This window comes from Chiloscyllium plagiosum, chromosome 11, assembly GCF_004010195.1.
Source record: "Chiloscyllium plagiosum isolate BGI_BamShark_2017 chromosome 11, ASM401019v2, whole genome shotgun sequence".
NCBI lineage: Eukaryota > Metazoa > Chordata > Chondrichthyes > Orectolobiformes > Hemiscylliidae > Chiloscyllium > Chiloscyllium plagiosum.
In genome coordinates, this window is record NC_057720.1 from 12,017,761 (window position 1) to 12,031,881 (window position 14,121).

At 40.0% G+C, this 14,121-nt stretch overlaps 1 protein-coding gene across 2 annotated transcripts in view; it reads right to left on the reverse strand.

Moving 5' to 3' along the window:
* Positions 1–14,121, reverse strand: part of usp33 (ubiquitin specific peptidase 33) — a 73,684-nt gene that overhangs the window by 33,071 nt on the left and 26,492 nt on the right. For both annotated transcript variants that reach the window (XM_043698690.1, XM_043698691.1), the window contains exons 11-15: positions 12,755–12,867; positions 9,261–9,433; positions 9,051–9,121; positions 6,940–6,973; positions 796–841 (exon numbers count right to left, since the gene is read on the reverse strand). In XM_043698690.1, coding sequence (XP_043554625.1) covers positions 796–841; positions 6,940–6,973; positions 9,051–9,121; positions 9,261–9,433; positions 12,755–12,867 — 437 coding nt within the window. The remainder of the gene's footprint in view (positions 1–795; positions 842–6,939; positions 6,974–9,050; positions 9,122–9,260; positions 9,434–12,754; positions 12,868–14,121) is intronic.

The following is a 14,121-nucleotide window of genomic DNA, read 5'->3' on the forward strand; positions in this document are numbered from 1 at the left end:
GGTAGGGAGGGTACAATGGATAGGTGGGAAGGAAGATGCACAGATAGGACAGGCCAAGAGGGTGATGCCAAGATAGAGGGTTGGATCTGGGATGATATGGGGGGAGGGAAGAGGAGATTTGGAAACTAGTGAAGTCAATGTTGATGCCGTTGGAGGGTCCCAAGGTAGAAGATGAGGCGTTCTTCCTCCAGTTGGTGGGCAGCTTTGATTTGGCAGAGGATGAGGCCCAGGATGTGCATGCACTTGGGGGATGCGTGAGGGGAAATGGGAGTAGTTAGCCACAGGATGGTGGAGTCGTTTGGTGTGTGCAGATCAGAGATGTTCCTGAACCGCTCCACAAGACGGCATCCCGTCTCCTCGATGTAGTCTCCTCTACATTGGGAGCAACGGATGCGGTAGATGAGGTAGGTGAATGTGCAGGAAACTCTCTGCCAGATTTGAAATTACCCTTTAGGGCCTTGAGAGGGGGGAGGGGTGACAAAAATCAATTTTACTGCCTGACTTGAAAATTATCTGGGATTCATGATAGAACCTTGAATTTTCTGATCATTAGAACAATACTGAGTGCTACCTCCATCCTGTACATCAACAGGACAATGCTTACTGTGTTCCCTTTAACTCTGATACATCCCTGCAATTATATAATTGGCAAAGAAATCACAGATTAGTCTATTGTTTAGGGATGAAAGAGAAACAACAGCTCGGGATTCTCCATTTTGTACTGAAATCCCAAAGATTGCTGAGCTAAATTTTAAAAATGGAAACATAGGATTTAAAGTGATTAAAAATATTTACCTCCGGTAACTTCTGCACTTTGCAGAATTTAACACCATTTCGCAATCTGGAAGAGGAAAAATAGTGAAATAAGAAAGCTCAGAAAATACAATGGGTCACCTTGCACAGACCATGCACAATTTAGGGATAGATTCAATTGACTGTCAGCTTTCCACCAAAAGATTCGAACAAAACACAACATTAATTCATCCAAACAACTCAAATGTTCAACAATGGTGCGAATCTTTCTTCACAAATATATCCTTTACACTACTGCTCCATGGACAGCTTGGTCACACAACTCTATGCCTGCCCCATCACTTCCAATACACCTTTGCACCATTCCCAGTGCTGTGAAGAATAACTGCTTTTGGTGAAAGCCTGCTGACAAGATAGCAATGGATAAGAAAGGCGATTTGGCATGTCCTCTCTCATCCATTAATTAAGTGACCACCTCACTTGCAGCAGAGTATTAAACGTCTTAGCTGCACGTGTTTTTGAATAGTGTATGAAATTCTTCCTGACATTTCTCACCCCTCATGGCAGGCGAATCCACTATTCTCTTGTTTTGGTACAACTAACTAGAGGTAGTATTTAATATATACAGACCATTTAAAAGATATTTGTGCAAATGTAATCATTTTGGACATATACATAATATAGAAGCAAGGTGTAAGCCAGGGAATCTAGGACCAGGGGGTCACAGCCCAAGGATATGGGATAGGTTAGTTAGGGCCGAGTTGAGAGATTTCATTACCCAGACAGTGCTGAACCTGCACAATCCTCTGTCACAGAAAGCAGCTAAGACCAAAACATTTTTTTTTTCCCCAAGGAGTTAGATATAGTTCCAGAGCTAAGAGTACAGGGTGAAAGCAAGAACAGGTACTGAACTGGATGATCAGCTTTGATTATAAGGGCTTCGATGGAGGAATCTATTAAGTCTGTACAAGAAAACGTTCTTATTCAGTATGTGGATGCACCTACTTGAGGAGGAGCAATACTTGACCTTCTGCCGTGCAATAAGTCAGGGCTAGTCATTGAGGTGTCAGTCAGGGAATACTTTGGGGCAAGTGATTATAATTCGATCAGATTTAAATTATGATGTGGAGGAGCCGGTATTGGACTGGGGTGGACAAAGTTAAAAATCACACAGCACCAGATTATGGTCCAACAGGTTTATTCGGAAGTACAAGCTTTCGGAAGCACTGCTCTTTCGTCAGGTAGATAGTGGGGCAGGATCATAGGAATTAGAATTTATCGTATAAGATCAAAGTGTCATACAACTGATGCAATGTATTCAGCAAACCTAGATTGCTGTTAAGTCTTTAATAACTTGGAATGTGTAGCAGGTGATTTCTCAGCTCAGACAATGCATTAAAGGTGTGAGGTTCGAGCCTGTCTGTATTCCAATCTTGAGTCAGACTGGTTCTATTTCCAAAGTAGGAATTTATAAGATATCAGACAGACTGACTGCCTACAGATTGTGCACTGTTTGAACAAGACAGAGAGACAGAGAGACAGACAGACAGAGAGACAGACAGACAGAGAGACAGACAGAGAGAGAGACAGACAGAGAGAGAGACAGACAGAGAGAGAGAGAGACACAGAGAGAGAGAGAGAGAGAGACAGAGAGAGAGACAGAGAGAGAGCACGCATCAGAGTGTGTGCGAGTGTGACGCCGCATATGCCTGTTAGAGGGTGTGCGTGAGTATGAACGTGGGGGTGTCTGTGTGTCTGAGATAGAGTGTGTGCATGAGACAGAGTCTGTGTGACTGTGTTCGTGCGTGTGAGAGAGAGAGAGATCAGGTTGATGAGAAGTTAGCTTGCTGAGCTTCAAGGTTTGTTTTCAGATGTTTCGTCACCATACTGGTGAACATCATCAGTGAGAGTCTCCAGTGAAGTGCTGGTGGTATGTCCCACCTCTCTATTGAAAGGTCTTGGTTTGTTAAGGTGGGTGATGTCATTTCCAGTTTTTTTTAAGGGAAGGTAGATAGGGTCTAAATCGATGTGTTTATTGATGGAGTTCTGGTTAGAATGCCATGCCTTTAAGTATTCTCGTGGATGTCTTTGTTTCGCCTGTCCTAGGATGAGTGTGTTGTCCCAGTCAAAGTGGCGTCCCTCTTTGTCTGTATGTACAAAAACTAGTGATAGTGGGTTGTGTCTTTTGGTGGTCACTTGGTGTTCATGTATCCCGATGGCAAGTTTCCTGCTAGTTTGTCCGATGTCGTGTTTTCTTTTTACAGTTCTTGCACGATATCTTGTTAGTTTTGCTGGTGTTATCTATTGGATCCTTGCGGAGTGTGTGTGTACGTGCGTGTGTAGTGGGGTCATCTGTAGTGTGACACAAATCCAAGATTCCAATTGAGGCCATCCTCATGAGTACCAAACCTGGCTATCAGCTTCTGCTCAGTGACTCTGCCTTGGTGTTTGAGCTGAGAGGTCAATTTTTCTTTTGTAAAACCTTAAATTATCTCAGGATTGTGACTTGAAAGAAGTTCTGGGATTTACATATTAATGAATCAAAACCTGCAACCCATTCTAAGTGATTAAAGACTTTTATTGCATCAGTTGTATGACACTTTGGTCTTTTACTACAAACTCTGTGTCCTATGATGCTGCCCCAGTAGCTATCTGATGAAGGAGCAGCGCTCCAAAAGCTTGTACTTCCAAGTAAACTTTTTGGACCATAACCTGGTGTTGTGATTTTTAACTAGCTTTAAAAGAGTTATTGGAACAGATAGAATTGATCAAAAGTTAAAGTTCTAAATTAGCGTAAGGCCAATTATGACAGTATTAGACAGGAACTTTCTAAAAAGAACGGGGGAGGCTATCCACAGGTAAAGGGATGTGGGAAGCCTTTAAGAATGAGGTAACGAGAGCTCACTAACAGTTATGCTCCTGTTAGTGTAAGCAGCAAGGCCGATTAGATGTAGGGAATGCTGGATGACATTCCCTACACCTATCACTTACAGCATAAGGACTTTAGGAGTATACTTAAGAGGGAAGCCAGGAGGGCAAAAAGGGGACATGCGATAGCATTGGCAAATAGAGTTGAGAATTCAACATGATTTTGTAAGTACATTAAAGTACATTAGGAGACAATAGGGCACTTAACAATCAGTGGGGTGGTCTATGTGAAGCCGGAGATGAGTGAGCTAATAAACGAATATTTCACGTTAGTATTTACTGTAGAGAAGAACATGGAAGCTAAGGAAATAAATAGTCTTGTCTTGAAAAGAGTTCCTATTACAGAAGAGGAGGTGCTGAATGCTTTCAAACACAAAGGAGAGAACCTCCCAGGACCCGATTAGGTCTTTCCCAGAGCTTTGTGGGAAGGTAGGGAAGAGACTGCTGGGCCACTTGCTGAGGTATTTATATCGACAGGCATGGGTGATGTGCTGGGAGACTGGAGGTTGGCTGACGTGGTACCATTTTTAAAGAAAATTCCCTGTCGTTTCCTTCAGCCTATAAACTGGTCAACCTTACAATCACTGATGGGCAAGTTGTTGGAGGGGATTCTAAGGGACAGGTTTTACATGCACTTGGAAAGACAAGGACTGATTAGGGAGAGTCAACATGTGTGAGGGAAGTCATGTCTCATCAATTTGACTGAATATTTTGAAAATGTGACAAAGATGATTGACAAAGGCAGAGCGGTAGACTTTGTCTATATGGACTGAATTAAAGCATTCAACAAAGGTAGACTAGTTAGTATGGTGAGATTGCACGGTAGACTAGTTAGTATGGTGAGATTGCATGGGATCCATTAGACACAAAATTGGCTTCAAGGCAGGAGACTGAAGTGATGGTAGAGGGTTGCTTTTGGAGGTCTGTGACCAGGGGTATGCCACAAGGATCAGAGCTAAGTCCACTGCTTTTCATCATTTATATAAATGATTTAAGATGTGAATATAGTAGGTGTGGTTAGTAAGTTTGTAGATGACACCAAAATATTTAATGCAGTGGACACTGAAGATGATTACCGAAGAGTTCAAAGGGACCTTGATCAGTTTAAAAGAACAATCCCTTCAAAGGTTTAATCATGCATATCACTTAAAATTATGCAGCATGCACAGGGAGTTAGAGTTCTGTGAGGCCTAGCAACTTATATGGCTAATTACTTCAGAATTTTATTATTCATTACTAATGCTGAATTTAATAACACTGCAACATTACATCAGTTCTACAACTTGGCCAACACCCAGCAAATTAAATTGGAGGTTGGTAAGCATTTTAAAAATAGAAATAAATATCATTAAACCAAATTGAGGACTACCATCCATGCAATGAGGAAATGACTTGAAGTCAACAGATAAAATGCATAATAACTTGGAAGCACAGAATTCCAACTGGGCTAAATAGCCTCCATCTGTACATCGAGTCTGCACCAATCCTCTGAAGAGCATCCCACCCCCTCCAGCCTCTCACCACAGCTTCACATTTTCCACTGCTACCCCGGGATACCAAGGGGCAATTTTTCATGGATGTTGCCATGTACTGAGGTTTTGAAAAAAATAGGCCGATAGGCTGGGACCTTTTTTCACTGGAGCATGGGAGGTTGAGGGTTGACCTTACAGATGTTTACAAAAACATGAAGTACATAGACAAGGTGAATATCATGGGTCTTTTCCCTAGGGTGGGGGAGTTCAAACCTAGGGGGCATATTTTTTAGGTGAGTGGAGAAAGTTTTAAGAAGTACGAGGGGCAACATGTACTCCTACTCGCTCTTTTTTGTTATGTTTGTACACAAGTGGGAAGACTTAACAGTTTTAAAATGTTAATATTGTAATGCAATATTAATGATGCTGAAATGGATTAAAGATGACAGAAGGCAGCACAATCAACTGTTGAAAAACTGATTGAACAACATACCACAAGTGGCTATTATGCTGAATACCTAGAATTTGAATTGCTTTCATGTGTCAGGTACACTTTGCTTTTACCATGTATATATCCAAAATTATTCAAGTTTAAAAATTAGACAAGTATATGAACACTCTAATTATCAAACTGTTTACTGTATGCACATAAATATAGTTTCTACACTCAGTTGTTTCTCTTGACATTCGAAGTTGGCCTAGTCCCGAGTTTCACTGCAAACTCCCAATGCTGAATAACAATATTTTCTCAGAGTCTCATATCATGGCAGTTCATTCTTAACTGCTCTCTTCTCATTTGTGTCAAGCCTGCTAACAGTGAGACAGTGGCACACAACCACCTTCTCCAGATATGGAATTTAGTATCAAGACTTTGACAGCTGAAGGCACTGGATGTTACTTGCTGACAAGGTTAAGTTTTGAAATTCCCTCAAGCTCCCTGCCTCTTTCCTTCTCTTCTCTCCTCTAAGATGACCTTTAGAACATTCCCCCTTTGACTCGATGTTTGGCTAATTACCCCACTAGCAACTTATGTAGTTCAGCATTGAATTTTGCTCCTGTACAGTGCCTTGAGATGTAAATGGAAACTGTAATTATGTGGAATAAATACATTTTACAAGAGATGACCCTGGTGTACTCCCAGTGTGCCCTGCTGTATTTCAGACCCTCTATTTTTGCCACTTTTCCTTATCATTTTACTTCTGCATTTCCTTTGGGGATGTCAGCCTTCAAGTTGCTGTTCTTTGTTCTGATTTGTTTCCTCTTCCTGATCATTGTTTATATCTTCATTTCGAATGAAGATTTACACTACCAATATTTTTATTCTCAGCTCCGAACTGACAAACTGTGGTTACTAGATCATTCTGTTTTATTTTCAAATTTGTTTAGATTTTTCCTCTTAGCACTGTCCTGATGCTACTCGACATACTTCTGGCCAACATACCCCCAGTGGTGTGGGAAACGCATGAGTAACCCAAGTGAAAATTGTGGAACTCCCTACCGAATAGCACCATGGTTGCACCTTAGTGAGCAAGTACAAGAAGACAGCCCATTACCAACACTTCAACGGCAACTAGGGATGGTCAATAGTTTGACTATTCTAGTAATGTTCATATCCCCAGAATCAATTCTAAAAGCTTCAGATATTCAACGCAAGGTGGTTTGATAGTTATTCGTGAGCAAAGTTCAGAATGACAAACATTGCTGAATGGAAGCACAAAAATCTGTTTAACAGAAATCAAATAATTCAAGCCAGATCATTGACCTTAGAAACATGCATTGTACTTACTTTTTACATTTTTCACAGCTGTACATGTTATCACCTGCAATATTATAAAATTGTTTTATAAAGTATATAAAACAAAGCAGATTTTAAAAGCTTTAGATACTCAATGAAAGATGGTTTGATATTTATTCATGAGCAAAGCTCAGAATGACAAACATTGATGAATAGATGCACAAAAAAACTGTTTAATAGAGATCAAATGCTTCAAGTTGGATAGTTGGAATTTAGAAGAATGAGGGGATATCAAATTGAGGTATTCATGACGATAAAAGGTGTGGATAAAATAGACGTGGAGCGGATGTTTCCTCTTGTGGGGCATTCTAGGACAAGAGGTCGTAGTCTGAGGATAAGGGATAGCACATTTAAAACAGAATGGAGGGAAACTACTCCGCCCAAAGGGCTGTGAATCTGTGGAATTCACTACCCCAAAGTGTGGTGGATGCTGCGATAGTGAGTAAATTCAAGGAGGAGTTAGACAAATGTTTAATTGATAATGGGTTGAAGGGATACAGAGAGAAGGCAGGAAAATGGGGGTGAGGGGCATATCAGCCATGATTGAATGACAGTGCAGACACGATGGGCTGAATGGCCTAATTCTGCTCCTATATCTGATGAACTTATAAAACTTCCATCTGTTTGCCATTTGTGAACAACCACATCCTCGTTTTGCAAACGGTCAAATTTTACCATCCAACTGCTGGATTTAAAACAGTGATTGACACTAGATTTTGTGGAAAATTCAGAATACAGCAGGCTATTATTCAACTACAGTATATCAATCTATAACATTTCCTCCCGTGGACACATTTGTTGTAATCTATTGGAATGGTAAAAACCAAAAGAACGGAGGAAGGGTCGCTTGATCCAAATCATTAACTCTGATCTCTCTCTGCAGATGTTGCCATACCTGCTGGGCTTTTCCAGCAATTTCTGTTTTTGTTTCTGTTTGAATGGTGTCTGAAACTACATCAAATTCTGCCTTCGCTACAAGGATGTAAGTTGAGAGCTTGAATTCAGCTTGATATGATGCACTGCACAGATGCTGGTACTGACACAAATGGTCTCCAGCTGTACTGTAAAATTAAATGATTCCATTAGATTATATAATTCAGATTACCATGAAACTACTGGATTGTTTGAAAAATCTATTCAATTGGTTAATACCTTTTAGGGAAGGAAATCTACCACTCTCACTTGTTCTGACTTATATGTGAATCTGGACCAACAGCAATAAGATGAGGGCATAGATAGGGTAAATAGACAAAGTCTTTTCCCTGGGGTAAGGGAGTCCAGAACTAGAGGGATTAAGTTTAGGATTAGAGGGGAAAGATATATAAGGGACCTAAGGGACAACATTTTCACACAGATGATGGACCATGTATGGATGAGCTGCCAGAGGAAGTGGTGGAGACTGGTACAATTACAATATTTAAAAGGCATCTGGAGGAGTTTAGAGGGATATGGGCTGAGTGCTGGCAAATGGGACTAGATTAAGTTAGCATATCTGGTCTGCATGGACATGTTGGACCGAAGGGTCTGTTTCCGTGCTGTACATTTCTATGATTCTATGACTGATTAGCAAATGCCCTCTGAAATGGCTCAACAAGCCATTTGGTCATATTCAAAATGACAGCTCACTAATGTCTCTACAAGGAGGATTGAAGATGTACAATAAAGATGCTGACCTCACTAGCAAAGCTCACATCCAGTGAATGAAAGTGTCTCTGGACAACAAGTAGGAAATAAAAAAGATAGACTTTTTTAATCTCCCTCCTTCAGCCCAGTGATACACAAGCCATTTGTATCTTTCAGGGTTCCTCTTCAATCCTTCAACACTCGAGCTTGAAGTGTACAAATTCTACCCTAGACTGTGCCTTAATACTCGACTTTGGCCAATGTAGACACATTATGCTAGCAAATTACAACATATGCTTTCAAATAGTCTTTGACATAGAACACATCTGTCAACATAATTGATTCAGAAAGACAGCTCAAGAGTGAGCAATGTTATTGAAATTCACTTTTATGGCAGCGTACAGATGTCATTATATCCACCACATCATTCTTCCAACAACTATAAAAATATTTTAAGTGTATACAAAATCCTTACTCACCTTTGAGCTCGTCTCTGGCGAAGAAGGCAGCCAGACAATCCTGCAAGGATACCACAGGACCCCAGAACCAACTAAGAACACAAAAAATAATAAACACAAAGGTATTAAATTCAAAAAGCTTGCAACTGCTTCACTCCCATAGACAGAGCAGTTTTAAAATAATTTTAGTTACATTTTTATTCCCTTCCTCTTCCAAAGTACAACACACACCTTTTAATGTATTCCATGACATATGCTATCCAACCTTGTGGCGTATATGCTTCACCACATGACCCTGCCTTCACTAAGGACATCTGGTGACTTGACGAATGCAACTTGGCCAGGTCTTCTTTCCCTGGGATAGGCAGAGAGAGATCCTGAAAGGTCTCCAAGGTGGTGGATACCTGCAGGCAAAAAGCAGAGATTGAAAAGATGAGAAATTTAAAAAAAAAAGCAAAACCAATTAGGATTTTTAGTCTCCAAGAGAAATGCAAGGGTCACATTCCAATTATAGACCATACGTCAGTACTGACAACTCAAGGGAAGCAATCAACACGAAAAAAGAGTGGCAGAGGAGTGGGCATGGTGGTGAAGAATAGTGACAGGCTATCAGAGAAATATGCTCAATACTAGTGCAAACAGGAAATGCTACTTGATAGCATTCGTGGTTCTACTAAGCCTTATAATTTAATTAGATTCTAATCACACCCCCACATATTGCATACACCATTTTGCAACCCTAATATCTGCACACATATACCTGGATTTTTTTAACAATACAAAAAGGTGCATCATAAACTAGGCATGATCTAACTGACAAAAATAATTCACTGATTTTTGTGATAAATGAAAGAATGACTCTGCTTAGCAATCAAATGCAAGTGGTGTCAGCAGTGATTAGCAATGCCAAGGGTGAATGACTTCTACCAGTTTAGAAACAAGCGATTTCACGAGCTGTGATTACATTGTATTTGCAAAACTTCAGCAGCAGATCGCTGTACATGGTAACTGTATACAACATGAATCAAGTCTCTTGCTCCCAATTTATAATATAGGCAGTCCACAGCTGTCCCTGGATCACCATTCAGATCTCAAGCCCAATTTCATGGCCATTGCCATACCAATACAATATCTCAAGTTCCACTTCAACCACCTGCCTATATTATGGGTGACCGCCATTGTTTAAATGTAAAGAATGGTTTAAACTAAGGGGCCTCCTGCGTCATGTTAGTTTCTCTACCTCTAGATGACGAGGCCTGGGTTTAAGTCCCATCTGTTTCACATGGGTGTCATAACAACTCTGAACAGATTGATTTAAAGAAAAAAGGTTTAGCCCAGCAGAATCCAGATTATTTACCAATACAAGAATGGCTCAATTGATAGAAAATATCTAAATCTGTCTGTCAGCTAAGTATTTAGATTTTAACTCCTCCTTGTCTGGTCAGGGTCAAGAATTGATTTGATAAAATAAATTCAGTTTATTTTGTTGAAATGCCATTTTATATTGCGAGTCAGTGGGTTTTCTACTCTAACATCAATAGGATCGTGGTTTAGGCTGGTGTTCACTTTTTAGTACTCAGAAATTACTGATTCCTAATTATTCTTTAATGGAGTGGACCCAATCAGATGGCAAGCCGGAGGGCAGAGTGTCTCTGTGGTTAAGTGCAGAATTACTCTGGGAATGACCAATTTTGATTAGATAGTTCTGTTTTGAGATAGGTGGGCAGCAATTCTGACAATTAGAAGCGAGTTTACAAAGCTGAATAAAAATAAAATACATTGTGTTCCTATTGATATAACCTAGGGTCACCATGAACAAAACTGAAGAAGCAATGCCAAACCAATGAAAATCACTGGTTGGATTAAGTAAAAGTTCCATACTGCAAGATCCCTGCATTAAGGTTGGGTACTCTAACAGCATAGGCCATTCAGCACCTCATTCCTGGTTCACAGCTCATCAATATATCAACTCCACTTACACACCTTAGATTTCCGTGGGGCAAAGTTTCTCAGGGATATTGATCAACCAATCCATCTCAAGTGACTGTAGCAGGGCGTGTTTGGAACAGGAAGAAAATTCCAGATCTGCATTACTTAGCGTGTTTTGAGAAGGTTTGTAACTCAGGTTGAGGTTCTGGATGTAGGTTTGCTCGCTGAGCTGGAAGGTTCATTTCCAGAGGTTTTGTCACCCTACTAGATAACATCTTCAGTGGGCCTCAGGCGAAGCACTGCTGATAAATCATGCTTTCTATTTATATGTTTGGGTTCCTTTGCTTTGATGTTGTCAATTCTTGTGGTGATGTCACTTCACCACATGAAATGACATCACCAACCCAAAGAAACTCAAACATATAAATAGAAAGCAGGACTTATCAGCAGTGCTTTGCCTGAGACCCACTGAAGATGTTACCTAGTAGGGTGACAAAACATCTGGAAATGGACCTTCCAGTTCAGCGAGCAAAAATCCATTCAGAATCTGCATTACTCTTTGCAAAAATGTCTTCTTGGTTCATTCAAACAGATGAACTAGAGTTTGAAGATCGTATTCTGATTCCATTTTTGCAGGAATTACACTTTCTGTATCTACTCCATCAAAACCTTTAGTCTTTTTAAAGCAGCACAACAGGACTATCTTTCAACCATTTAAACTCAATGATATACAAGTCAGGTTTATATAATGTTATTCAAATTGGCCTTTTAAAGCGTTGGTAACATTCAGTTGCACTGAAGCACCTCCAAGGTCAACTGTCTGAGAGGCAGTGTGCAAATGTAGAATGTGATACTCAAGATGGTATGTGAGTATAGTTTGCTACAACTGAAAGGAAAGATGGTAAGGCCATGAGAGGTATACAGAAGTGAATCATTACAAAGCCACATAAAAAGGTATGGTTAGGAGACACTGGATGAACTCAGATCTTTGCATTAAAACAGAAAAAGGCCAAATGAGATGAAAGCACTTTTTAGAAGTCAAAAGACATATGATGCAATAAGTTGAAAAGGACGTTATATCCACTGATCAGTATAAGATTTTCAGCAAATCAAGTTATTTTGCATTAAGACACAAGATGACCCACCAGACCTAGTGGTGAAAACACAGTTCATTATAGAACTTAAAGTAGATAACATTTAAAGAAAAAACTGAGAGTACATGAAGGAAAATCAGATTGGAAGGTGGTAAGTACTATACATTAGCTCTATGGACTTCATAAAATAGTAGCAGGTCAGGCAGCATCCAGGGAACAGGAGAATCGACGTTTCGGGCATAAGCCCTTCTTCAGGAATCCATTCCTGAAGAAGGGCTTATGCCCGAAACGTCGATTCTCCTGTTCCCTGGATGCTGCCTGACCTGCTGCGCTTTTCCAGCAACACATTTCCAGCTCTGATCTCCAGCATCTGCAGACCTCACTTTCTCCTTCATAAAATAGTATTTTAAATATAGAAAGATAAACCTTCAACTGTAGCAAACAATGGACACACATACAACATGTCCATTTTACAGTCATTGACATGCAGGAGCATAACACTGCTCTCTTTTTAAAGGCAGACTGATGTGGGATAGGTTAAAAGCTGGCAACCTTATACTTATAACTGTCAGTACAAAAGCAATAAAAGAAAAAGGATGAAAAGCACATGAGCCATTTGTGGTTTGAGGTCTCTACAAGCTTTAAATATTGTTAAGTATAGGCCATATATCATATTGGAATTGCCATGAGTTGCACACTTACCCGATCACAGGTCAAACATTGCACCGAGCTTACAATCGTGCCATCAAAGACATCAGAAACAACACTTCTGTACTTCACCTGCTTTCTCTTTTTAAAAGGTGTGAAAGAGGCAACTAGAAATAGGAAAAAAAAAGGAATTCCATATTAAAACAATTTTATAAATTGTGCATTTTAATAAAAGCATCACGATCTTTACTCCAATTGCTTTGGTTGGATAACAGAAGAAAACAGTGGCAGAGAGGTTTCTCAGTTCACTGGAACTGCTTGGGATTAAATCAAGCAGACAGGTAGGAAGCAAGTCAGTCATGTGAAGAGAGATTGACCAGTCACACTCCAGATCCACAGAATGAGCTCCCAGTGAAAAAAAACTGCCCTAATTTAGTAATTTTGCCCAGGATGCCAATGGGAATTAAAAATTGCAGCAAGTGATGGTGGTGGGGTGCACTTCTGTTAACTACAAGCTAAAGCTGAGCAGAGTACAGTCCTCTCATCTGCAGCAAAAGCATGGAGCACTTGAGTGCTCAAGCAGGAAAGTGGTCCATTTGTAATGAGCATAAGGTTTCATAAACAAAACACCAATAGTTACATTCTCCCCCAAAAGTAAACAGAACTTGTTTGTTGGTCACTATCTAAACATTCCTGGCAACAGCATTTACTTGTGGAATTTCATTCTCTTCCCCTTTCATCAAAATTGTTTGACACCACAGAATAATAATCAATGCTGCAGTTTTTATCTCTTTCATATTACTTATTCTGAAATGTAGGTATTAAATCCAAACACATTCTGATTTTAGTATCAAAACGACAGATTACCTCTCTTCCTCTCCTAAAGATAAAAATGTCAAACTTAACAGTTCAAAAATGCTGACATTTCTCTTGTACATCCTCAAAATAGCCATTCTTCATTCATGAAAGAAGTGTCAACATCCAAACTGGCCATTTACTACACCAATCTACATCACTTGACCAATGATCAAAAGTTAAAGTGTCAACTGTGCTATCCAGAACCACTTCACCAATGATCAACTTATCAATGCTAACTTTGCATTTTGCAATAGCTAATCAGCTCCTGGCCTTATTTCAGCTTTGGTCCAAACATGGTCAAAGCATGTACTTTGCAGAGGTCTGACTACTACCCTTGACTTGAAGGAAGCATTTAACAAAGTTGGCATCAAGGAGCACAAGCAAAACTGGTAACAACAAGAATCGATGAAAAACTGATTGAAGTCATTCCCATCACAAAGGAAAATGGTCACGTTTGTTGGAACCCAACCAGTCCCATCCCAAGACCATCACGGCAGGAGATTCTCATGGGAATCAGGAATGGATAATAAATCTTGGTCTAGCCAAAGATGCCCACATCGAGG